At 48.1% G+C, this 23,878-nt stretch overlaps 1 protein-coding gene and 1 long non-coding RNA gene across 10 annotated transcripts in view; both read right to left on the bottom strand.

The window, feature by feature from the left end:
- The window catches only part of LOC139171458 (uncharacterized), a 49,404-nt gene extending 38,510 nt beyond the window's left edge, over positions 1–10,894 (bottom strand). For 3 of the 9 annotated variants that reach the window (XR_011559746.1, XR_011559749.1, XR_011559748.1), the window contains exons 1-3: positions 10,265–10,894; positions 9,680–9,763; positions 45–213 (exon numbers count right to left, since the gene is read on the bottom strand). This is a non-coding gene — a long non-coding RNA (uncharacterized lncRNA). Of the gene's footprint in view, positions 1–44; positions 214–6,079; positions 6,204–8,020; positions 8,159–9,679; positions 9,764–10,264 lie in introns of those variants that run through there. The other 6 variants (XR_011559751.1, XR_011559752.1, XR_011559747.1 and 3 more) reach the window with 4 other exon arrangements.
- Positions 10,895–19,843: 8,949 nt separating this feature from the next.
- Positions 19,844–21,507, bottom strand: LOC139171456 (claudin-4-like). The gene is made up of 2 exons (XM_070759697.1): positions 21,438–21,507; positions 19,844–20,903 (listed from the first exon to the last, which is right to left on the bottom strand). Exons 1-2 carry the CDS (start codon positions 21,494–21,496, stop codon positions 19,976–19,978), a joined length of 987 nt encoding a protein of 328 aa, XP_070615798.1. The 5' UTR covers positions 21,497–21,507; the 3' UTR covers positions 19,844–19,975.
- Positions 21,508–23,878: the final 2,371 nt, after the last annotated feature.

The following is a 23,878-nucleotide window of genomic DNA, read 5'->3' as shown; positions in this document are numbered from 1 at the left end:
ACAAATAAATAAATATAGAAAGTTATGGGTTCAACCTCTGATACCTTCAGTTGAATCAAGGGTGGAAGATTTGGCCCCACAACTCCAGATGTTGCTCAGTTGTAGGTCTTGGCAAACCCATCTGGTGATGGATTCTATTTGGAACTGCTGTTCTCGATGTCGAGAAGGACGAGACTTCCCATGCCCAAATTAGAAGAATAGGCCATCACTGAGCTGGAAAGATAAAAGTGATGTTCACCTACGCTGGCTACCAAAGTGCTCTTTCCTCTTGATCCTGCCACATTCTCTGCCCCACCTTTCAGGATGAATTAATTGAGGCTGGCAGGCAGCAAAGCCAAACGTCAGCATCTAACATAAGCTTTATTTACAAAGCTGCCTCTGTACTGAACGTAAGCTGCCTTTGAAGCTGAAAGGGATGACTCATCCAGCTAGGAAAGAAGGAAGGAAGGAAAGAAAGGAAAGGAAAGGTAGGAAGAAAGGAAGGAAGGAAGAAAGGGAAGGGAAGGAGGGAGGGAGGGAAGGAATACAAATCTAATAAATAATAATAATAATAATAATAATAATAATAATAATAATAATAAATAATAAATAATACAGTAATAATAATATTGCCTTGCTTTGGCCAAAGTCTTTGGAAAGCAATTGTTGGTGACATTATCTACTTAACTGGCTCTCCGGTGGGATGTCTTCAAGTTCTGTTGTCATTCACCTTCCACACAATCACTGGTTGGCCACCTTCTTCATTTATCCATATCTGCAGTTTGTTTATTTTACACAAACACACACACACACACACACACACCCTATCTACCTATCTACATAGCACTGGGGACTTTCCCCCTAAAACTTGGAAGGTTTAAGTTAAGTTATTGCAGTTAATGTGATCATACATTTTATTTTCTCCAGCATGTTGCATGAAGAATTATAATGATTAAAACGGATCTGGGGGCCACCCGCAGAGTTTAGAAAGTCCATACCAGATGAGGCAGCCAGGGGAAAGCGTGAAGCGGCCTTGGTTACCTCTGAAGCCCTGCCAGGGACTAGAATTGGGTTGGTGGATTTCCTGGTTGTCTCCCACCCTTAGTGAAAGCTGCCCCTAAGTAAACAGTGCAATTATAGCCAATGGCACCAGATGGCACTGGAACATTCGAATTGGTTTTCTTTGTCCGCAGACACAAAGGCAATTCCATGCTAAAGCGACAGGAAAATTGTTCTCCTCCTCAACTTCTCTTTCGCCAACACATCAAAAAATCTCCTCCCTCAGAGGAAGCTGCAGAAAATTAATGGAGAAATACAGAAGGGCTGGATGAGACTTTGGAGAACTTCTAGGCTGACCTTGGCCCAGTGCAGCAATCCACAAGTAGCAGTCCCTGACAGTGTTGGACATCCTGCCTCTGAATCTCCAACCTAAGAGAGTCTACCCCCACCCCCAGGACAATCTCCAGGGTGCCTGAACAGCCCTTAACATTATGGCGTTTCCTGATGTCCAACTGAAATCAACTGCATTGTAATTTACATTCAGTTTCTCACGCATGAAGCTCGCCTTGTGCACGAGACAAGATTGGGGACCGTTGCTACAGGGAGAAAGTGGTTCTGCAGATTCTGCAGGCTTAAAAGTAACAACGGTCACCTCAAATTACACCTGGAAGCCAACTGGCAATCAGAAGAGTCCTTGGAGCAGAGGTCTTCAGTCAGTGCCTTGGGATGCACTCAACCACGGAACTGACTGTAGTTTCCAAATTCAGAGCCGCCCTACACAAAACATGTTGTGACGGTTGAATCAAGAGTTAGTAAGAAGTTGAGTGAGAGTGAGTAATGGCTGCTATTCCAAGAAAAGCTGCAATGGATGCACAGGTTGGAGCTGTATATATGGCACCGTTGCCCCATGCGCCTTCAGCAGGAGCTGGGAATCTATGAGGAACCCCAACTTTGCCCCATAGGGTCCATTAACTCATCCAGGGTTAATGATGGGTTTCACTGCAACGGGAAGGGTTTCAGCCTTGAGCCTGTCTGTCTTGCTGGGGTAGGTCTCCCCATCAGTTATTCAGCCATAGGTTGGAATAGGCAAGTGGGCATCCCATGCTGGTGGGTGACCTTGCTCCACAGTTTCGCATAAGTGTGGAATAATACTGGGGATAGTACCGAGCCCTGCAGTGGACCCTGATGGGGCTTCCCTCACTGGCCCATCCAGCTCCCACCAGCCCCTTTGAGAGGCCCAAACTCCAAGTGGATGAGCCGATGGATCCATCCTCTCCTTCAGGATCTCAAGAACCCAACTGATCCCAGGTGACACTGCAACCTGCCCGGGCAGCATCAAGTTCCAAGTGAATCTGAACGTTGCTTAAATGATCTTCTTGCCTGTCCTTATCCCACAGGAAATGGGCTTCCTTAAAAAGGGACACCAGATGGGAACCTGTGGGTATTTGTATTTGTATTTATTTAGATTTGTATGCCGCCCCTCTCCAAAGACTCGGGGTGGCTAACAACAATAAAAAGACAATGTGAACAAATCTAATCTTAAAAATAATCTTAAAAACCCCAATTTAAAGAACCAATCATACACACAAGCATACCATGTATAAATTCTATAAGCCTTGGAGGGAAGGGAAAATTTCAATTCCCCCATGCCTGACAACAGAGGTGGGTTTTAAGGAGCTTGCGAAAGGCAAGGAGGGTGGGGGCAACTCTATCTGGGGGGAGCTGGTTCCAGAGGGCCGGGGCCGCCACAGAGAAGGCTCTTTTCCTGGGTCCCGCCAAACGACATTGTTTAGTCGATGGGACCCGGAGAAGGCCAACTCTGTGGGACCTAACCGGTCGCTGGGATTCGTGCAGCAGAAGATGGTCCCGGAGATATTCTGGTCCGATGCCATGAAGGGCTTTATAGGTCATAACCAACACTTTGAATTGTGACCGGAAATTGATCGGCAACCAATGCAGACTGCGGAGTGTTGGTGTAACATAGGCATACCTTGGGAAGCCCATGATTGCTCTCGCAGCTTCATTCTGCACGATCTGAAGTTTCCGAACACTTTTCAAAGGTAGCCCCATGTAGAGAACATTACAGTAGTCGAACCTCGAGGTGATGAGGACCTGAAGAGTGGAGACATTTCAGCTTTCTGCTCAACTGACCAGGTTTGGTTCCCTTCCTTGAAGCTCCTGAGATAACCAGGGGAGGCCCTGGGTCGGCTAGGAAAGCAAGAGGTTGTGCCGTTTTGTGCAAGGGTTGCCCCTCTATTCCAGCCAGGGCTCAGGTCCTCCACAGCACTTCTGCCCACCAACTCAGGAAAACCACAACCAACTCTGAAAGCCAAAGGCTTACATCTGAGATCACGGAAGTGGCTTCCTCCACTCTACAGATGACCAGCAACTCTACTGCAATCAGTGGGTGAGAACTACAATGAAGGAGACATATTAATGCCCCTAACTTTAGACTTAGGATACACTCTAGATACCCTGAGATTAAAAATGGTTTTCTTCCCCATCATATAATACAAAAAGTCATATACCTTCTCTTTTGTTATAATAAAATACTTTTGACGCGTGATCTGCAGCATGCCTATGATTTGTTAGGATTGCCAATAACATCTCGGTTGCTTCCACCCTTCTCTTAGTCCAAGTCTCTAAGAACAATTGGAAACCACGGCCATCCCCACAGGGAGTCCAGCTGTCCTGCCTCAAGGACTCTAGAAAAAGAGACTCTAGAAAAAGTGCAGAGAAGAGCCACAAAGGTAATTGGGGGACTGGAGGCTAAAATATATGAAGAACGGTTGCAAGAACTGGGCATGGTTAGTTGAATGAAAAGAAGGACCAGGGGAGACCTGATAGCAGCCTTCCAATATCTCAGGGGTTGCCACAAAGAAGGAGTCAACCTATTCTCCAAAGCACCTGAGGATAGAACAAGAAGCAATGGATGGAAAATAAACAAGGAGAGAAGCAACTTAGAACTAAATTTTCTGACAGTCAGAACAGTTGATCAGTGGAACAGCTTGCCACCAGAAGTTGTGAATGCTCCAACGCTGGAAATTTTTAAGCAGATGTTGGATAACCATCTGTCTGAAGTAGTGTGGGGTTTCCTGCCTAAGCAGGGGGTTGGACTAGAAGATCTCCAGGGTCCCTTCCCATTCTGTTGTTGTTGTTGTTGTTGTTGTTATAGGAGACAATGCAGGAGAATGTCCTCACCAGGTCCCCCATATCCCCACAGCCCAGTTTTGTCACCCACAGCCTCACCTGCAAGTGAAGGGCCCCTCGAGGCCAACAGCCTCCTGGATGAGAATGGCTCTTCTCTCGCTCTGCTATCTTGTCATGATTAAAAGACCCAAAGTCTAGAGGAAGGCGAGAGGAGAACTTCTACCCCAACCAGGTTTCGGTCATACAAGCCAGGTTTCATCGTCAGTAAGCTTGTGAACGCCACAACATTTATGACTGGAAGGCCTGGCATTCGGGGGCCACAGAATGATGGAGGTTCTGAGGATCTGGTCGCTTAATCTGGTCTTTGAGTTGAGAGCAAAGAACCAGAAGTGGGAATTAGCCTCACGTGTCCCAAACCCCTTCACTGAGAATTGCTTCTTCTACTCACGGCCATTCCGATGACTGTGTGGAGAGCAGCCCTGAACCTCTGCCTCCTTCCACATGTTGCTTCCTCCCAAGGAAGGCCCCCTCCCCTCCACTTCCCCTCCCTAGCCAAGAGCCCTGGCCGCTGAGTCAAGGGACAATGAAATTCCCAGCATAACTGGGCTTGGAGGTTCTTATGCAAAGCAAAAGCGATTACCTGGCCAAAAGAGCGAACTAGATGCCAGAGTTGCTAAGCAACTGGATCTCAAAGCGACAGAGATCGTTCCCCAATTCTAGCTTGCCCCCTGAACAGTTAATTTTGTTGCTCTCTTCCATTATAAGGCTTAAGACAAAATCAAGGGAGAGATTGAAAAGATTTACAATCCACGATGGCCAATGACTGCGAGGAGTGTATTAATAATAAGAATGAGCTATTCGTTCTCAGGTACTTCCTGTGTCGATTTCCTACAGGTGTTCCCAGTAGTCCAGTGAAAGGAATAAGATGCCAAATAATACTGCATAGGTCCATCTGTTCAGCAGAATGACACTTTTTGATAGGTCAGAAAACCATCTTCTTGCAACTATGATGTAGGCGGAACTACCACTCACCTTCCCTGATGCTATGGCAGAGATGTGGGTGTCCGGCTGGATGTGTCTGTGATAATCTAAGAAGAATAAGAATTGGGAGCCGGGGTGGCGCAGCAGGTAGAGTGCTGTACTGCAGGCCACTGAAGCTGACTGTAGATCTGAAGGTCAGCGGTTCAAATCTCATCACCGGCTCAAGGTTGACTCAGCCTTCAATCCTTCCGAGGTGGGTAAAATGAGGACCCGGATTGTGGGGGCAATAGGCTGGCTCTGTTTAAAAAGTGCTATTGCTAACATGTTGTAAGCCGCCCTGAGTCTAAGGAGAAGGGCGGCATAAAAATCAAACAAACAAACAAACAAACAAACAAACAAACAAACAAACAAATAAATAGAATGGAGCTGGAAAGGACCTTGGAGATCATCTAGTCCAACCCCCTGCTCAAGCAGAAGACCTAGACCTGTCTCTTTTTGAAAGCTTCCAGTGATGAAGCAACCACAACTTCTGAAACCAAGGCATTCCACTGGTTAATTGTTCTCACTATTAGAGGGTTTCTCCTTAATTCCAGGTTGCTTCTCTCCTTGTATTATTATTATTATTATTATTATTATTATTATTATTATTATTATTATTATTATTATTATCATCATCATTATCATTATCATTATTAATTATTATCATTATTATTATTTAGATTTGTATGCCGCCCTTCTCTGAACACTGTTTAGTTTCCACCCATTGCTTCTTGTCTTGCCCTCTGAGTGCTTTGGAGAATAGCCTGACTCCCTCTTCTTTGTGGCAGCCCTCAAATATTGGAACATCGCTATCGTGTCTCCCCTGGTTCTCCCTTTCATTAAACTACCCAATCCCTGCAATCTCATTAACATGTACTACTGCTCCCTCAAGTACTCAACCCATTTTATTCCAATTTTACATCACGGCATAATTAACGAAGAAAACAATCGTGTTCTGATTTGCATCAGCTGTTGACTCCTTTTCATGGTGACAAAGTTCGGCTTCCATATGGGTGAGAAGTAAGTATGGATGAGTAATTGCCCAGCCTTCCAATCTGCATGATACAAGGTGAAACATATTCCCTTTAGGGGCTTAAAATTATTCAATATAGTAGCACAAGACGACCAGCACCTGCCTTCCAGCTGGCAGGACTGGATCTCCTGGTCCCCCACTTTCTAACCTGGTACTGTAACCACTACACCAAACAGGCCTTCTGAAGTGGCGAGATGCATTGGACAGATGCATTCCATTAGTGGGGTTTGGAGAGAGCCACCCTGAACAAAGGCAGGAGGAGGTTGACCTCGCACAGTTGCAGTGAGCAGAAAAGAAGGACCAGGGGTGCGTTCTGTCCTCCCTTGCTGCTTCGGAGGGCCTGTTTGGTGTAGTGGTTAGAGTACCAGGTTAGAAAGTGGGGGACCGGGAGATCCAGTCCTGCCAGCTGGGCAATATTGAGCCAGCCTCCCCCCCTCCCCAAGTAGTTGATACATGGAACTCATTACCAGACTCTGTAGTATCATCACCTAACTCCCAAAACTTTACCCTCAGACTATCCACTGTTGACCTCTCCCAATTCCTAAGAGGTCAGCCCTAAGAGGTCAATCCCGTCCTGATGTTTCTCTTAGTAGTAGCATGTATATAAACACTGTTATATCTTTGTATACTTCCAATACGTACTTGACATAAATCAATCAATCAATAAAATAAAATAAAGTGCCTCCCATCTGTTCTGCCGGTGTGTTTCAACCGCCCGTAATTACAGGGTAATTAATCCAGGAAGACACACACCACACGATAAAAGGAAAACCCAAAAGTTTTTATAAACAGAAAAACAGAAACAGCTCCCTTTTTAAATGTCAAAGGGATTTTCCGGTACACACAAGGCACAGGTTAAATGCAATCCAATTGCTCACCAAATAACTGGGAAATTGAGTCCAATTCTAAAATCCAGAGAGTCCACACACAATCTTGAACAGCACACAAACCACGATCTTGATAAAACAATGAATCAGATAAACAGCCATAAGGCTAAAACACCAGGCTGCACTTCTATCTGTAGCACTAATTACAGCAGCCCCACCCAACCACAGGTGGCCTCATTTTCTCTTGTAATAATCCTTCAGTTGTTGTCTCCTATACATCACTCTATGCATGCGTGGATGTGTCATTAATTCTTGTTCAGAATCCAAGGATGATACAGATGATTGATCTCCTACCGGGCTGTCTGCCAAACTCCCCTCTTCCCTGTCACTCACGCTTCCTTGGTCAGAGGAGGCTTCGTCATCAGATTCCATCGGGAGCAAAAACAGGCCTGCGGCATGTGGATGTTTCCCCCACATCCACCTGCACATTCCTTGGGGCAGGAGCTGGGCCAGAGCTAACCACAACACCATCTGAATAATATTCAAAAAGTGATGAAAACGCAACTGTTCTTCCAGGCTATGGAGCAGGATGATGGTTGAGCTCCAGCAGAATGTTTTGTTTATTTATCTTTAGGCTCTTTATGAACTGCTTCTTTCTTTAATAGTTTGTGGCAGCCTCTAAATTGCATTAAATAAGTTTTAAAAAATGCTTCTTAAGCCCTTCCCAACACAGAGATGATCAAAGCTTCATCACTAAGTATTGCGCGTGACTCCTCCAGGGGTGGGCTGCTGCCCGGACGGGGGTGGGTGGGGGTGGAACGCAGTGGGGTAGCCATAATGGAGCTCCATCCCGAGCACCCAATTTGCACTGAAAGACGTTGAAAGAAAATGCATAGGCCGCGGCCACAGTGTGGTAGTAAAAAGTTTGGTAGCCCTTCACTGGACTCCTCCATGCATGTGCACACATGCATACAAACAGCCTGGCTTGGTGGCGCGAGCCTGTAATCCAACATGTGGAGGGTGAGACTGGTGTGGATGGCTTGAGCTCATGAGTTCGAGGTGCTGTGCTCATGGGAGAATTGCTGGCCAAAATAAGGCCGAGCCCCAGAAGAAGGTTGCCCTAACCGCTGTGGGGTGAACCGGCCCACGTCTGAATAAATAATAAATATGTGTATGTAAAAATGTTGCAGCCTGAGCAATACAGCGAGACCCAGTCTTTTAAAGAAAAAGCCGCCCCGAATCCTTGGATAGGGGCGGCATACAAATCCAATAAAATAAAATAAATAAATACAACTCATACAAAACACAGACACTGAAATTAATGCACAGATGTAATTTCTCACATATGTTTTTGTAAAAAAAAAACACCTTATTCACTCTTGCTTTGGGAGAAATGTGGAATTTCTGGTAAGGTCATATTAAAAATCCAGTCATGTAAGAAACAAATAGTCCTCAACTCACAACAGTTTATCTAATGACCATTCGAAGTTGGAATGACACTGAAAAAAGTGACCTAGCACCCTTTTTCACTCTTATGGCCATTACAGCATCCGCAGGGTCACGTGATTTACATTCAGACTCTTGACAATGGCTTCATATTTATGACGGTTGTGACCTTCCAGCAAGCAAAGCCAAGGGGGAAGCCAGATTCAATTAACAAGCATGTTACTCATTTAAGAACTGCAATGATTTACTTAACAATTGTGGCAAGAAAAGTCATAAAATGGGACACAACACACTTAACAAATTTCTCACTTAGCAACATAAATTCCGGGATCAATTGTGGTCGTAAGTCGAGGACCACCTGTACTAAAATGTCTTTCACTGCCTGAGCAACAGAAGTTGCATTCATTTATTGCAGAATACCTGCATTTGATGGATGTGTGTTTGTGTATGTGCCATGATAGTTTATATGGAAGTTTCCCCCCTCATTTATCAACTTATCTCACTGCCTGATATCCACCCGCATTTATCTGCCTAGTTAAAGATCTACCCATTTCCTACCCACCTATGATCTATTTGGTTTTGAAAAAAATATTTATTTAAGAGTAAATACTGTTGCTGCAGCCCCTGAAGCAAAAGGCCAACCCAGTTCCTAAAGGGAGTTAAACAAACAGCAAAAGGCTTGGAAACTTTTGTGAAAGCTCTTTGCTGTTTGACTGATTCTCTTTAAGGCCCAGCTTCCCCTGCAACCTTTGCTGTGTGTGTTGAACCCCAGCTGGCTTTGCAATTGTTCTTCAGCTGCTCCAAATGAGCAGCCTCTGGAAGGTGTTTCCCTTTCTCTTCCCCTTCTTCTCTTTCTCTCTCTCCTTCCTTCCCTTCTTCTTCCCCCCCTTCCTCTTCTTAGCATCACCTAGCAAGATTCAACCAAGCATGGGACTCCAGACAAGCTACAAAGCTACCCCTGCATGGTCCCATGGGAGTCTGACAACCAATCAGAGTCCATTTCTTTCACAGGAAGAGGAAGCCAGTTCAAAGCCCAAGAGAAAGGATAAATCTCTCTCTCTTTCTCTCTCTGCCCCATGCATCTCAAACCATGTTCTGAATTACACCATCTTTCCAAACAGCCTCCATGTTTCCAGGGTCTTCGAACCGAACTCAGAGGCCTGCCAGTCACTCATCAAGGTAAACCAGCTGTATATCCTTTTCTCCACCCATTTTCCAGACTCACCTGCTTTAGTCAGGTCAGTAAACTCAATGGTTGTCCAAGGGGACCCAGGCTGGAGGCCGGAACTGGAGAATGTGGCTTCAGCACCTAATTGAATGTAATAAGAAAGATGAGCAGTCGGCCCTTCCTGCCAGCTTCTCTGGTGGATTCCGGGCAAGGGGACAGTTTGAGAAGCCGCCTTTCCATGCTGGCAACCGCTTGCCCAAAGCCTTGTGAGCACCAGAAGCCGGCCGCCTCCCAAGGGGCCTGAGGCCAACCCTGCAGGGCTGGCCTTCCTCTTTTCGCATGAGCCCCGCCCAGCTTCCCGGGGAGTCCTCACTGCAAGAGGCTAAAAAATGGGCCTGCGCCCTTTGGCTCCTTTCAGGGTCTGGCTCTCCTCTTTGCAATCCGTGCCTGAAGGCCTGAGTGGGCTTCCAAGGCGCCAGGGCCCGAAAGGCCCGGCGAGCGGGAGGGAGTCACGGCCCTCCCCTCGGTCCAGAGTTTGGACGGGCTGCCTGTTCTCATGGGGGCACCCCGGGTGCCTTTTGCCTGAAAGGCCTGCAAAACTTCCCATTCTGGTCTCAAAGCAATTGTAATAAATGGGCTCACCTTCACCCGAATCACTTCTACATCTTCCCCTCAGGACTGCTGTTGTTGGAGAGGGGCGGTTCTTCCCCTTGAGAAGGCCCATAAAGTCTCCTGGGAGAAACACTTTCCTCATGGCTACAGACGCCGAGGACGTTTGCAAGGCGGTTTTTATTTATTTTATATTTATTTTTTATTTACCAGCAATCTCACCCCGTTTGGCAATAAGACTCAGGATTTTATTTTATTCAGTAAATCTTAAAGGTGGAAGGCAGCAAGCGGGAGGGAGGCGAGGCCGAGTCCAGAAGAACTGACTCGCAGGTGCCTCTGCCTATAAGTGAGGGGGGGGCAGAAGCCAACGAGGAGCTCCCCCGGGAGGAGAGCCACGAGGGGGTCTTGGAAGCGGGGCCTGACGGGGGTCCGCAGGGCTTCGGGGAAACCCCCCCGCTAAGACGCTGCGTAGTCCGGAGAAGCCCCGAGTCCCGGCTCGGGCCCCCTGCGTAGCCCCTGGAGGAGGCCGGCCGGCCCAAGGCGGAAAACGGGCCTACCGGAAGTGACCCGAGCGAAGCCTCCGGAGGGCCCCCCCCCGCCCCTCTCCCCGCTGTGGTGTCCCGGGGGTCGGCTAAGCCGCGTTCGCCCCGGCCACGCCCACCCGCCCCCCGGGCAGAGACCCCACCCTTGCTAGGATTTCTGCAGCCCCCCGCCCCAACGCGTTCTATAGGGAAAAAACTTGTGGGTTTGCATTGATTTATTTGTTTTTATTTGTTTGTTTTGGCCAATTCACCAGTGTTTCCCAACCTTGGCCACTTGAAGATATTTGGACTTCAACTCCCAGAATTCCCCAGCCAGCATTCGCTAGCTGGGGAATTCTGGGAGTTGAAGTCCAGAAATTTTCAAGTGCCCAAGGTTGGGAAATACTGCAATACACAATGATACAGAATAATAATAGAGGGTATATATGAGTAAAATATATCAAAGAGAGTATAGAAGAGAAATATAGGAGTAAAATATAACTAGAGAGAATAGCAGAAAATATAAGAGATAAAAGAGATACAAGAGATAGAAGAGATATAATGGATAGAAGAGAAGATATAGGAGATATAGGAGGGACTAAACTATAGGATAGGGGATGGTAGGCACTCTGGTGCACTTATCTACGCTGCAATGCCTCAAAACGGCCCTTGATGAAGAAAAGCAAAATACACTGCTCACAAAAATAATAAAGGGAACCCTTAAGCAATCCAATAGAACTCCAAGTCAATCAAACTTCCCTGAGATCAAACTGCCCACTTAGGAAGCAACACTGATGGACAATCAATTTCACCTGCTGCTGTGCACATTCAACTGTTATTTCTTTATTATTTATTTGACTTCTATGCCGCCCAATCCCAAAGGACCCAGGGTGGCTTACAACAACAATATGAGTACAATATAAATATTTACAAATCAGTAGAAAGTACAGAACAAAGTATTCAATGAGACTATTTCATTCATTCAGATCCAGGAGGTGTTCTTTGAGTGTTCCCTTTATTTTTATGAGCAGTGTATATTCAGAATAATGTCAATCTGAACATATTTATAGCAGTTTTTCGCTATGGAAGCGGCACAAGACTTGAATGTGTATAATTTTTCTCCTCTCCAGCTTTATAGGTTTTGATTTAGGGAAGTTACTGGGGAATTAAATACAATATTAAAAGTCCTTTGTGACTGAATTGCATAATGTTACCCTTACCTAAGTAATAATTTTAAAAACCTCAATAAACCATTTAGATTCTGTCTTCAGGCCGTTTGCATTTAAGAGAATAAGAGTTGGAAGGGACTTTGTGTAAAAATGACATGATGTTTAAAGAAAAAATAATAAAAATAAATTATTAAAAAAAAGAGTTGGGACCTTCAAAGTCTTCTTGTCCAACTCCCTGCTCAAGCAGGAAGTCCTATATCATGTCACACAAATGGTTGTCCAATCTTTTCTTTAAAACTCCCACTGTTGGAGCATTCACAACTTCTGGAGGCAAGCTATTCCACTGGTTAATTGTTCTGTTAGGATGTTTCTCCTTAATTCCAGGTTGCTTCTCTCCTTGTTTAGTTTCCACCCATTGCTTCTTGTTCTAACCTCAGGTGCTTTGGAGAATACTTTGACTCCCTCTTCTTTGTGGCAACCCCTGAGATATTGGAAGGCTGCCATCATGTGTCCCCTGGTCCTTCTTTTCATTAAACTAGCCATGCCCAGTTCCTGCAACTGTTCTTCATGTGCTTTCAGCCTCCAGTCCCCTAATCCTCTTTGTTGCTCTTCTCTGCATTTTTTCTAGTGTCTCCACATTGGGATGACCAAAATTGAATGCAGAATTCCAGGTGTGGCCTTACCAAGGCCTTATAAAGAGGTACTGTATTTAGCCTGTCAGGCATTGTTATCATTATGTTAATCTTTGAATGGTTTATTTTTGCTGCAGAAGCATCCAGCTGCCCCGTAAACACACTTGCACACCAAAGGCAAGGGTCCACGCTAAATAATCCAAGAGCAAGACCCTGGTAAACTAAATTAGAAGTCCTATGTTCAGACAGGACACAGGTTTTATGTAGTTGACAAGGTGCCCAATTCCCCACTTCCTTAATTGGTACAAAAAGGAGTGGAATGAATTTGACAAGAAGATGCTTTCGACCAGGTAATTCCAGATTGAGGGAATCTTAGAATTGGCAGTGGGTCTCCTAGAGTAGGTGCTCCAACCTTGGCAGCTTTAAGGCTTGTGGCTTTGCTGGCTGAGGAACTCTGGGAGTTAAAGTCCACAAGTCTTAAAGTTGCCAAGGTCAGAGACCCCTGTCCTAGAGGATGGCTTTACAGTGATCCCTCGAGTTTCGCGAGGGTTCCGTTCCAAGACCCCTCGCGAAACTCGATTTGTCGCGATATAGCGGTGCGGAAGTAAAAACACCATCTGCGCATGTGCGGCCATTTTTTCATGGCTGCACATGCGCAGATGGTGAAGTTTGCGTGTGGGCGGTGGGGAAGACCAAGGGAAGGTTCCTTCAGCCGCCCAACAGCTGATCTGCTCGGTAGCGCGGCAGCAGCGAGGAGTCGAAGATGGGGTTTCCCCTTTGCCTGGGCAACGGGGAAACCTCATCTTCGGCTCCTCGCTGCTGCCGCGCTACCGAGCAGATCAGCTGTTGGGCGGCTGAAGGAACGTTCCCTGGGTCTTCCCCGCCGCCTCGGATCCTCGCTGATGCCCGCCCGCCGTTTGCCGCTCGTCCCGTTCGCCCACCGCTCGCCCCGTTCGCCCGCCGCTATCGAACTTGCTATCGAGCCTGCTAATGAAATCCAACCCGCAGCGGCCCTTTCCCTCTCCAGGCTGCGGGAGGGGTCCGGAGAACAATGCCTGGCGCCGCGCTCCCGGCTGGGCTTTTTCCCCCCATTTCCCCTCGGGTGGAATTTCAGACCCTCCGCCGGTTGGATTTCATTAGCAGGCTCGATAGCAAGTTCTTCCTCCCTTTAGAAAGCCCCGCAGCCTCCTCCGCCCGGCGAGGCCGCCAGCGAGGACCCGCAAAGCCGCCGCCGCCGCAGCGAGGCCAAGCCGCCCGCTCCCACGGCACGGGCTCCCAACACAGCGCCGCACAGCCCGCCCTCGGCGATGCCTCCGCGGATCTGCAAGCCCAGCCGAGCGACGCCTCTGGTCTGGGCGAAGGCAGTGGGCAGGCCCCGCCGCAGCAGTCCCCGCGGGCACCGCGCGCCAAGGGCCGGCCAGGCCGCCGGCCAACAAAGGGGCTCCCTCGCCTCCCTCGGGCAGGTTTACAAAGGCAGCGCGGCAACTTGGAGCCCAGCACGCCCCGCAGCCCTCGCCTCGCCCGCCCCCGCCTGGCCGGCGCTCCGGCTACCCCCGGCTGAGGAAGAACCGAGTAGCCCCCGCCCTCCCCCGCCCGGCTCCCTTCAGCCCCCCGGGGCCAAGCGGGCGGGGGGCGGGCGGGACTTCGCCTGTCTCCGCCGCCCGCATCGCCCCTCCGGCGGGCCGGCCTCCCCCGCCCGCCTCTGCTGCAGCCGCCGCCGCCTCCCCGACTGGCACAAAAGGGCCCCGCCCGCCCCGCCCCGAAGCTTACCTTGCGAGTTTTTGGCTGCGGGGGGAGAAGTAGGACTTTCCTAACTCCCTCCCCCCGGTCGCCGTTTGCTGCTCGCCCGTTCACCTGCCCGCCATCAGGACCGCCGCGCACTAACTTGATGACGGCCAAGCCGTCCCAGATCGTGGGGAGGGGAGCTCTTCTCCAGCCAGGGGACGGCGAGGCCCTCCCAATGCCCCACGCTTGGAGCCGGAGTGAGGCCACTTCCGCCTCCGGATGAAGGAATCTCCTCAAACTCAAAGCCTGTATCCTGCCGCCCGGTTTACCCAGGACACGAGCGGCGAAGTGAGCCACAGCCACCTCCGTTCGGGCGAAGGAATCCCTGGGCAACGGGGAAACCCCACTGAAACCGGGCGGTTTGGACTTTCCATTCCTCCAAGTCACTTCGCCGCTCGTGTCCTGGGTAAACCGGGCGGCAGGATACAGGCTTTGAGTTTGAGGAGATTCCTTCATCCGGAGGCGGAAGTGGCCTCACTCCGGCTCCAAGCGCGGGGCATTGGGAGGGCCTCGCCGTCCCCTGGCTGGAGAAGAGCTCCCCTCCCCACGATCTGGGACGGCTTGGCCGTCATCAAGTTAGTGCGCGGCGGTCCTGATGGCGGGCAGGTGAACGGGCGAGCAGCAAACGGCGACCGGGGGGAGGGAGTTAGGAAAGTCCTACTTCTCCCCCCGCAGCCAAAAACTCGCAAGGTAAGCTTCGGGGCGGGGCGGGCGGGGCCCTTTTGTGCCAGTCGGGGAGGCGGCGGCGGCTGCAGCAGAGGCGGGCGGGGGAGGCCGGCCCGCCGGAGGGGCGATGCGGGCGGCGGAGACAGGCGAAGTCCCGCCCGCCCCCCGCCCGCTTGGCCCCGGGGGGCTGAAGGGAGCCGGGCGGGGGAGGGCGGGGGCTACTCGGTTCTTCCTCAGCCGGGGGTAGCCGGAGCGCCAGCCAGGCGGGGGCGGGCGAGGCGAGGGCTGCGGGGCGTGCCGTGCTCCAAGTTGCCGCGCTGCCTTTGTAAACCTGCCCGAGGGAGGCGAGGGAGCCCCTTTGTTGGCCGGCGGCCTGGCCGGCCCTTGGCGCGCGGTGCCCGCGGGGACTGCTGCGGCGGGGCCTGCCCACTGCCTTCGCCCAGACCAGAGGCGTCGCTCGGCTGGGCTTGCAGATCCGCGGAGGCATCGCCGAGGGCGGGCTGAGCGGCGCTGTGTTGGGAGCCCGTGCCGTGGGAGCGGGCGGCTTGGCCTCGCTGCGGCGGCGGCGGCTTTGCGGGTCCTCGCTGGCGGCCTCGCCGGTCGGAGGAGGCTGCGGGGCTTTCTAAAGGGAGGAAGAACTTGCTATCGAGCCTGCTAATGAAATCCAACCGGCGGAGGGTCTGAAATTCCACCCGAGGGGAAATGGGGGAAAAAAGCCCAGCCGGGAGCGCGGCGCCAGGCATTGTTCTCCGGACCCCTCCCGCAGCCTGGAGAGGGAAAGGGCCGCTGCGGGTTGGATTTCATTAGCAGGCTCGATAGCAAGTTCGATAGCGGCGGGCGAACGAGGCGAGCGGCGGGCGAACGAGGGGAGTGGGGGGCGAACGAGGGGAGCGGCGGGCGAACGAGGGGAGTGGGGGGCGAACGAGGGGAGCGGCGGGCGAATGAGGCGAGCGGCGGGCGAACGGGACGTGCGGCCGCCGAACGGGGCGAGCGGCAAACGGCGGGCGGGCATCAGCGAGGATCCGAGGCGGCGGGGAAGACCCAGGGAACGTTCCTTCGGCCGCCTAGCAGCTGATCTGCTCGGCAGCGCAGCACCAGCGAGGAGCCGAAGATCTTCGGCTCCTCGCTGCTGCTGCGCTGCCGAGCAGATCAGCTGCTAGGCGGCCGCTCGAGAGCAAGAGGGGGAGAGAAAGAGAGAGAAGGAAAGAAAGAGATGAGAGAGGGAGGAAGAGAGTGTGAGATAGGAAGAAGCAACATAGAGAAAGAGAAAGAAAGATGAGAAAGGAAGGAAGAGAGTGACCTGATCGGGTGGGGAAAATCGCGATATAGTGTTCGCGAAGATCGAGATGGTAACAATTGCTGAAAAATCGCGATATAGCGTTTTCGCGAAGATCGAGATCGCGAAACTCGAGGGATCACTGTACATGGGATCTGTGACAAACTGACTCTCATAATAAAGTATGATCTCTTGGATTTTGGTCCCAGCTGTTCCAAAGTGTGGAAGTGTGGTGTTTCCTCTTGGAAAAGCACTTGTGGATGGTTTACTCTGTATCTGGAGAGACTCAAACTAGTAAAACCCTTAAAGAAGCATGTACATAATTCTGAATTACATTCAGCATAGCGGTTGGAAAGCTTTCTTTTAATATCCTTTTTTTTTTACAAAAGAGACCTTCAGTCCTCGTCATTCTATCCCCCGTCTGTCCCCTGCAGTAGGGACCCTCCAAGACGGGCTTTCTTGGGCCAGTTGGGCCCGTGATGTTTGAGTGACGACATCCATCTCTCTTCTTTTAGGTCTCTTTCACGGACACTTTTGATCCAGTGGGATCCGCTCTGTGGCCGCTTTGGTCCACCTACCCTCCATTCTTGCCAGGGGAGCAGCCCATATCCCTTTCTCACCTGAACAACAATTCAGTTAGTGGGACCTTTTGAAGTTACAGTGACACTGAAAAAAGTGACGTATGACCTTTGGTTCACACTTATGACTGTTGCAGCATCTCCATGGTCATGTGATTTACATTTGGACGCTGGACAGCGGGTTCATATTTATGATGGTTAGTCAAGAAAAGTGGTAAAAGGGGGCCAGATTCTTAGCAACATAAATTCTGAAGCCAATTGGGGCCATCAATGGATGACTACCTGCACTTCCTTTGGCCTCTAGTCATTGTGCAGGATGTTTTTCTATCTTGTCTAGAGCCAGGATGGCACAGTGGTTAGAGGGCAGCCCTGCAGGCTCCTTCAGCTGACTGCTAGCTGTAGTTCAGCAGTTCAAATCTCTCCACCGACTCAAGGTTGACTCAGACTCCCATCCTTCCGAGGTGGGTCAAATGAGGCACCAGATTGTTGGGGGCAAATATGCTGATTCTGTAAATTGCTTCGAGGGGGCTGTTAAAGCACTATGAAGTGGTAGATAAGTCTAAATGCTGTTACTTTTGCAATAGTCTTGTGATGCTGAGCATGTGTCTTTCCATGGCTCTTGGCATGACGTGTAGCTCTTGTATCAATTGAGAGATGAGTGTCCATATTTCATCGGTTAGAACAGGCAGCACACAGTGATTGAAAACTTTTCAGCCATAGGGGGAGGTCGTTGTTGCAAATTATGCTTAGCTTGCCAATCATATGTAACACACCATTCAGTTTCCTTTATTGTATCACCTTCCATTGAGATCTGTTGCCCAAGGTACGTACTGTATACTACTTAACACATAAGCATAACAGTAAACAGTATGAGGCTGCCAGGTAACCAATGTGTAGAACATTTACGCTGCTATATTGTATTTACATTAGACATTTTCCATTGATGCCGTGAAACCTTGATAAACTCCTAAATTATACAAAGACTGTTTCTCAAAACTATTTTCAGGACCCAGTGGCAAACCCTTCATTTTGCCATCATTCATCTTGCTTAAAGACCGGAAAAAACATTTCTCCTGAAAACCATTTCTAAAACAGGGCAAGGAATTGATGGCTGATGTTTGACTCCCATCATGAAAAATTCAATAGGAATCCAATTCATTTAGGCAGAATTGTTAGTTTTATTTTAAAAAGAGTAATACCTATGGAGATTCTCACTCGTCCAGGTCACGGTTGTCCCAAAGGTGTTTTTTCTTTGAAGACATTTTGTTTCTCATCCAAAAAGTTTAAGTTTTATTGGATTTATATGCTGCCCCTCTCCGAGGATTCGGGGCAGCTTACAACCTATAAAAAGACAATATACATCGAAATCCAATTAATTAATTAATTAATTAAAGTTGCATCTAAAAAACCAAAGACCCAATTAAAATACACACATATCCATTCAATCAACAAACCCATGATACATTCATTGGCTAGGGGAGGAGAATCTAATGACCCCAAGCTTGGCAGCATAGGTGAGTCTTTAGACTCTTATGAAAGGTGAGGAGTGGGGGGCAGTACGAATCTCTGGGGGGGAGCTTATTCAAGAGGGCCGGGGCTCCCACAGAGAAGGCTCTTCCCTTCAGCTGTTGCTGCTTTAGCTGTGACTGGAGGGTGGGGAATTTATACTCCTTGCAGACAGCTGGAGGTTTGTCTGTGTCCTGGAGGCCACCTGAGTGGTGCAAATGGGTGTGGAGCCTTCTTGGAACTGTTGAAAGGACGGTGTTGGAGACTGGAAGTAGATGATGTCATACCCTTCCCTCTATGTTGAGGGAGGGCTCTTCTGTTTTGACCTAGATGGCCCCTTTGAGTCCCCTTTCAAACCAGCAGTCCTCTCTGTCCAAAATGTGGGCTTGGCTGTCTTCAAAAGAGGGGAGGTGCTTTGTCCTATGCAGAGGGACTGCTGGACCTTCTCCCGATGGGTTTGTTCTCCTGTGTTGTGCCATGTGTTTGGGAAGTGCTTGTTTTGTTTCCCCAATGTTCTGCACATGGCTCACTGCATTGCACTGCATGCACCACCTTGCTCAGTTTGCACCTGGGTGTTTTATCCTGAGGGTGGACAAGCTTCTGCCTCTGCGTATTCTTGGGTTTGAATTGTGCACGTGTGTCATTTTGGCTGAAGATCCTCCTGAGTTTTTCCGATATTGTTGCAACGTATGGAATGACAACGTTGCTTTCCTTATTCTCTCCACTGTCTATCACGGAGGAGCTCCTGTAGGGTCTTTGGAGGAGAGCCCACCTGGGATAGCCACTCGTTCGGTCTTTCCGTTCTTTTTTCTTTCCCATCTTTGCTGGTAGGCAGGCCTTCAGCTCGGTTGTGTGCGGCTCTGATAACTCCTATTTTGTGCACCAGTGGGTTGTGGGAATCAAAATGTAAATATTGATCTCTGGGTGGGGGTTTTCTGTAAACTTCAATGCTAAGGTTTCTATCCTCTTTGGTGGTGCAGTGGTTAGAGTGCAGTGCTGCGTGCTGCTTTTGCTGACTGCTGGCTGTAGTTCACCAGTTCAAATCTCACCAGACTTAAGGTTGACTCAGCCTTCCGTCCTTCTGAGGTGGGTCAAATAACATCCCACATTGTTAGGGGCAAGAGGGTGACTCTGTAAACCACTTAGAGGGGGCTGTAAAGCACTATGAAGCGGTTTATAAGTCTAAGTGTTATTGCTATTCTTTAATGTGTACTGCACGGTCCAGGAAGGCTGAATGTTAAGGCTATTTTCCTTAACCACCTCCTGCGTGAATTTGATGTATCTCTCCACAGAATTTCAAAACAGAAGAATCAAGTCATATTTGTTACAATTAAAATCTATAGTAGAGTAAGAGTTATTTGGACCAATTCAGACAACACACAAATGTGCAAATTTCTAAAATGTTGAAATCTTTTATTCTGGGAAGAAAGTTTGGAAGTGGGGGGAAAGGCGACAACAAAAGCAATCCACTGTCCAGTATTTATTTATTTGTAGTACTATTTATTTTTAATAGCATTTATTTACCTTAAGAAATGAATTATTTTGCCATTGTAAAATGAAAACTGGAAATATAATACTACAATAGAGTAGACAAACATTAGAAGTCTGTGCTTACTGGTATGGAGTAACAGCTACAACAGAGATTTTCTTACTATTCTCAAGCAGTTGAGGTATATTTGAGTGTGATGAATCTTTATTTAGATCTTCAGAATATAGAGATGTTAACTCATCATCCCTGAAATCAGGCTCCTCTCTGTTTATTACGCTAATTATCACTGAGGAACCAAAGCTGCTACTGAATTGAGTTGTCAGTGATAGAACTGCTGGGGGTAAAGCTTTTCCGGCATGTACTTGCAAAATACGTTTATTACAGCCAATCATAATGCCACTCAACAGGAATGAAAAGGCAGCACTATAGCCAATATAAATGGCAGCGCCAACCTCTTGGCGCCTGGGAACCCTAGGCATTTTGAAGAACAATGGAAAAGGAATACTTTTGTCCTCCAAGACAGAATGCCGATTCCAGAGAGTTGGAATTAAGATCATGATCCCTGCTAGAACGTTCAGAAAACCTACAGTATTAAACAAGATGGGCAGATATTTTTTTTGTTCGGTGTCTTTGACGACAATCACCAGGGCAAAGCTCATGATGGTTATGGCCACGGCGCCTACAATGCAGCTCAAGGTCATCAGATCTTGAGCCAAAAATATTTCTTTGGGGAGCATCTTCAACTTTCCCGTGAAATCCTCACAGTGAATGTACCTGTTTTTTGGTTGGGTGCTGTGCTGGTAACAGGCTTTCCAGATTCCAATCCATATCACGCCAGGATACGTGCCATCCTTAGGATCCACCTGCCACACTCTCCAACTCTGCATGGTTGTTGAAGCAATGCACATAATGGATCCCAAAATACCCAGGAAATAACCACAAAACTGGCCCCTATTAATCCAACCTAACAATTTTTTAACCATTGATACTTTTTCACTTGGTAGTTGCTTGTTAAGTGGTTTATTGCTCCTGTACATTAACGCAGGACTCCTGAAATCAAAAGAAAATAGCACATCATATATTTATATGGTTATGCATTCACACATTAAAGCATGAATAATCAAGATTTGTAAATGATTTTCACTATTCATTCCTTTGGGAGTAAATTTCCCTCCCATCTATTTTTAGCAACATTATTTTATGTATTTATCAAATTTATTACACCACACATCTAACTAAATGGATGACTAGATGGCTTACAAATAAAAAATAAATATTGCTTTTCCCGATTCAAATGTTTCAAAAGTAACATAATCTAAAAATAAAAATATATTGTTAAAATACCAGTCAGTTGGCCAATGGTCAAGAAAAAAGCATGGTGTTATGTTAGCAGTTACAGAACTTCATGACAAATGTCAAACAAGTTATGACTATCAAAAGTTAAGTCATCCATCATTAACACAGAATTTGTTTCTACATGCTACAAACTGAACAATTTATATTATTTAAATATTAAACTTGAGTACAACTTAGAATACCAATAAAAGTTCACATAACTGGAAGCCAAAAATTTGAGCCACCTACTTTGTAGGCAAAGAATCTCCAACATTTCGGATTTGCAAAAAACTTAGATTATCAATCATGTCGGTGACTAAGTTTGCTGAAACAAGAAGAAAATAGAATTGTAGCTTCAAAACTTAGGCATCTCAAATGTGCGTGGAGCTGATGAGGTGGAGAAGCTTTCACCTTTGCAAAGGAGTTTCTTTGCCTTCTGAAAATATGAATCACTAAGTAATTCTAGCAAATCACAAAAAGCATTTATTAAAGGGGAGGGTGTCGAGTCTTTTTATGAGTTACAGCAACAAATGAAACATTCAGTATCTATTGTATATTAGGAAACAAATGATCAAACAGCAAAGTACATTGATTGCCTATGAAGTTTGAACAACACTTTAGATAAAATTCCGCAAGCGACAAATATATGGGTTATACCAGTTTTCCCCAGCTAGGTTAGTATCTTTCATGAGAGTTGCAAGTTATGTTCAGGACTTTCAGGATACATTTTCTTTGGTGTAGTTGCAGAAAAGGCTGGTTGTTGCGGGCCTAAAGAAATGACTTTAGCTAAAAGAAAAACACTGTCACCCCCACTATGCTTCATCTCTGCCCACGCTTCGGTTGCCATGAGAAATGGGATGGGTGGGTGGGATATGGGATTTGGGAAGGGAAGATTCCGGAGGTCCTGATAAGTTTTGCTTTCCCAGTAAAGGCCGGGATAACTTTCACTTTCTTGGAAAGCAGGTGACCAGAAAAATCTGTTAGAAGATGCATTCCATAAGTGTGATGTGGCGGTGAAGATACATCCACCTGACAAAGATGGACAATGGGGATTGGCTATTTTCCCAAGGGGGGCAAGTGGGATTTTTTGATATGAGCTATTGTCACGTCTTTTTCTCCAGTCTTTGTTTTGCTCTTGTTGCTTTCAGTACTGATTTTAGTAAAATTTACTTTTGAAGTTCAAAATGGACTCTGAGTTTTATTTTTCTTAAATTCCGATTCAAGCAGCTGACAAACACACTCTCTTATACATAGAAAAGGGGTGTTGGTCTTACCTGAGATGTTCCTTCTCGTTGATATTGAGACAGCATCCAGGAATGGGTTAACTCCGTCTGTGATCCAACATGACTAAGTCTGCAGTTTAAGATGACCCGCCTCTTCTGCTTACCTCCCCAGCTTTTCACCAAAGGAGTTAGTGCAGACTGACGTGTTTTGTGTTTCGGTGGACGGAAGTCGTATCATGGACCCAGGACCGGACACTCATCTGGGTGAGACTGGATGCTGTCTGCACGTCAACGAGAAGGAGGGTATCAGGTAAGACCAGCGTCTCTTCTCCATCTAGGTGGAAACAGCAAGCAGGATTGGGGCATACCAAAGCTGGTGGTCCTATTGGGACTGCTCTTTCACCCTGCTCCTCCTGGGAAAGGGATTCAGGGTCTGGCTGTTTCCCTCTAGCCCTCAGTTGCTCCCCCTCTGTAGCCTCCATGCCGGCCGTTGCCTCCAGAGAAGGAGGGTCGAGGATTCCAGCGCCTCCCACAGCTGGTTCCTCGGCTTGTTCTTGTTCTATACTCGAGTCTCCCCACTGCCCGATGCCAGGAACCAATGAACCATGGGGGGTGGGAGATTGGTTGCACCCCTGAGAAACCGGCAGACCACGGGAGATGGATTCCAATGCCCCCCATGTCAAAATGGAAGAGAGGGCAGCTACTTGTCTCCAGATCATATCTGGGGACAGCCCATTATCCAGTCCTTCCTGGAGGAATTCCAGGAGCTGGGCTATGAAAACATCTGTGGGGTTCAGTCCTTTTTGTGCACCATTCACAAAAGGCCTTCCATGTGGCATTGTATATATGGTTGGTTGAAGTTCTGCGCAAGGCCTGAATTGTTCTGGTAGAAAAATTGTCCTCACTCAGGAGGCTCCACTCAAGCACCAAGAGGTCAGTTGGAACAACTGAGGGTCCGGATAGATCAACTCCCCCCATCTGAGGGATCCTCCAGGGCTGAGCCACGGATGGATTCACCAGGTCTGTGAACCAAGACCTCCTGGGCAAGTGGGGAGCCAGCAGCAGAAGTTCCTCCTCCTCCAGCATCTTCCTGATGGCCTTTGGAATAAGCAGAAGAGGAGGGAAGGCATACTGTAGTCCTGGGGGGGGGGGGGGGGGACACAGACTGTCGCAAATCTGGCAAAAAAACATGGGAATTGGCAGTTGTCCTGAGTGGCAAATAGGTCAACTGTCAGGTGGCCAAAATGTTCCATCAGCTTCCGGAACAAGGAGGGGTATAAACGTCACTCCCTATGGTCTACTGATGTTCGGCTGAGGCAGACTACCTGCACATTGGCTTCTCCTGATATATGTGCCACCCGTATGGACCACACAGATGAGTTTCCGCCTAGAGGCCCAGTTGTTCGGCCTCCTGTATTAGAGGCCTGGAGTAGGTCCCTCCTGCATGGTTTATGTGAGCCTTGGCAG

Source organism: Erythrolamprus reginae, chromosome 8 (genome assembly GCF_031021105.1).
Source record: "Erythrolamprus reginae isolate rEryReg1 chromosome 8, rEryReg1.hap1, whole genome shotgun sequence".
NCBI classification, from domain to species: domain Eukaryota; kingdom Metazoa; phylum Chordata; class Lepidosauria; order Squamata; family Dipsadidae; genus Erythrolamprus; species Erythrolamprus reginae.
The sequence above is the reverse complement of the archived record's forward strand: the minus strand, read 5'-3'. Positions and strand labels throughout refer to the sequence as shown.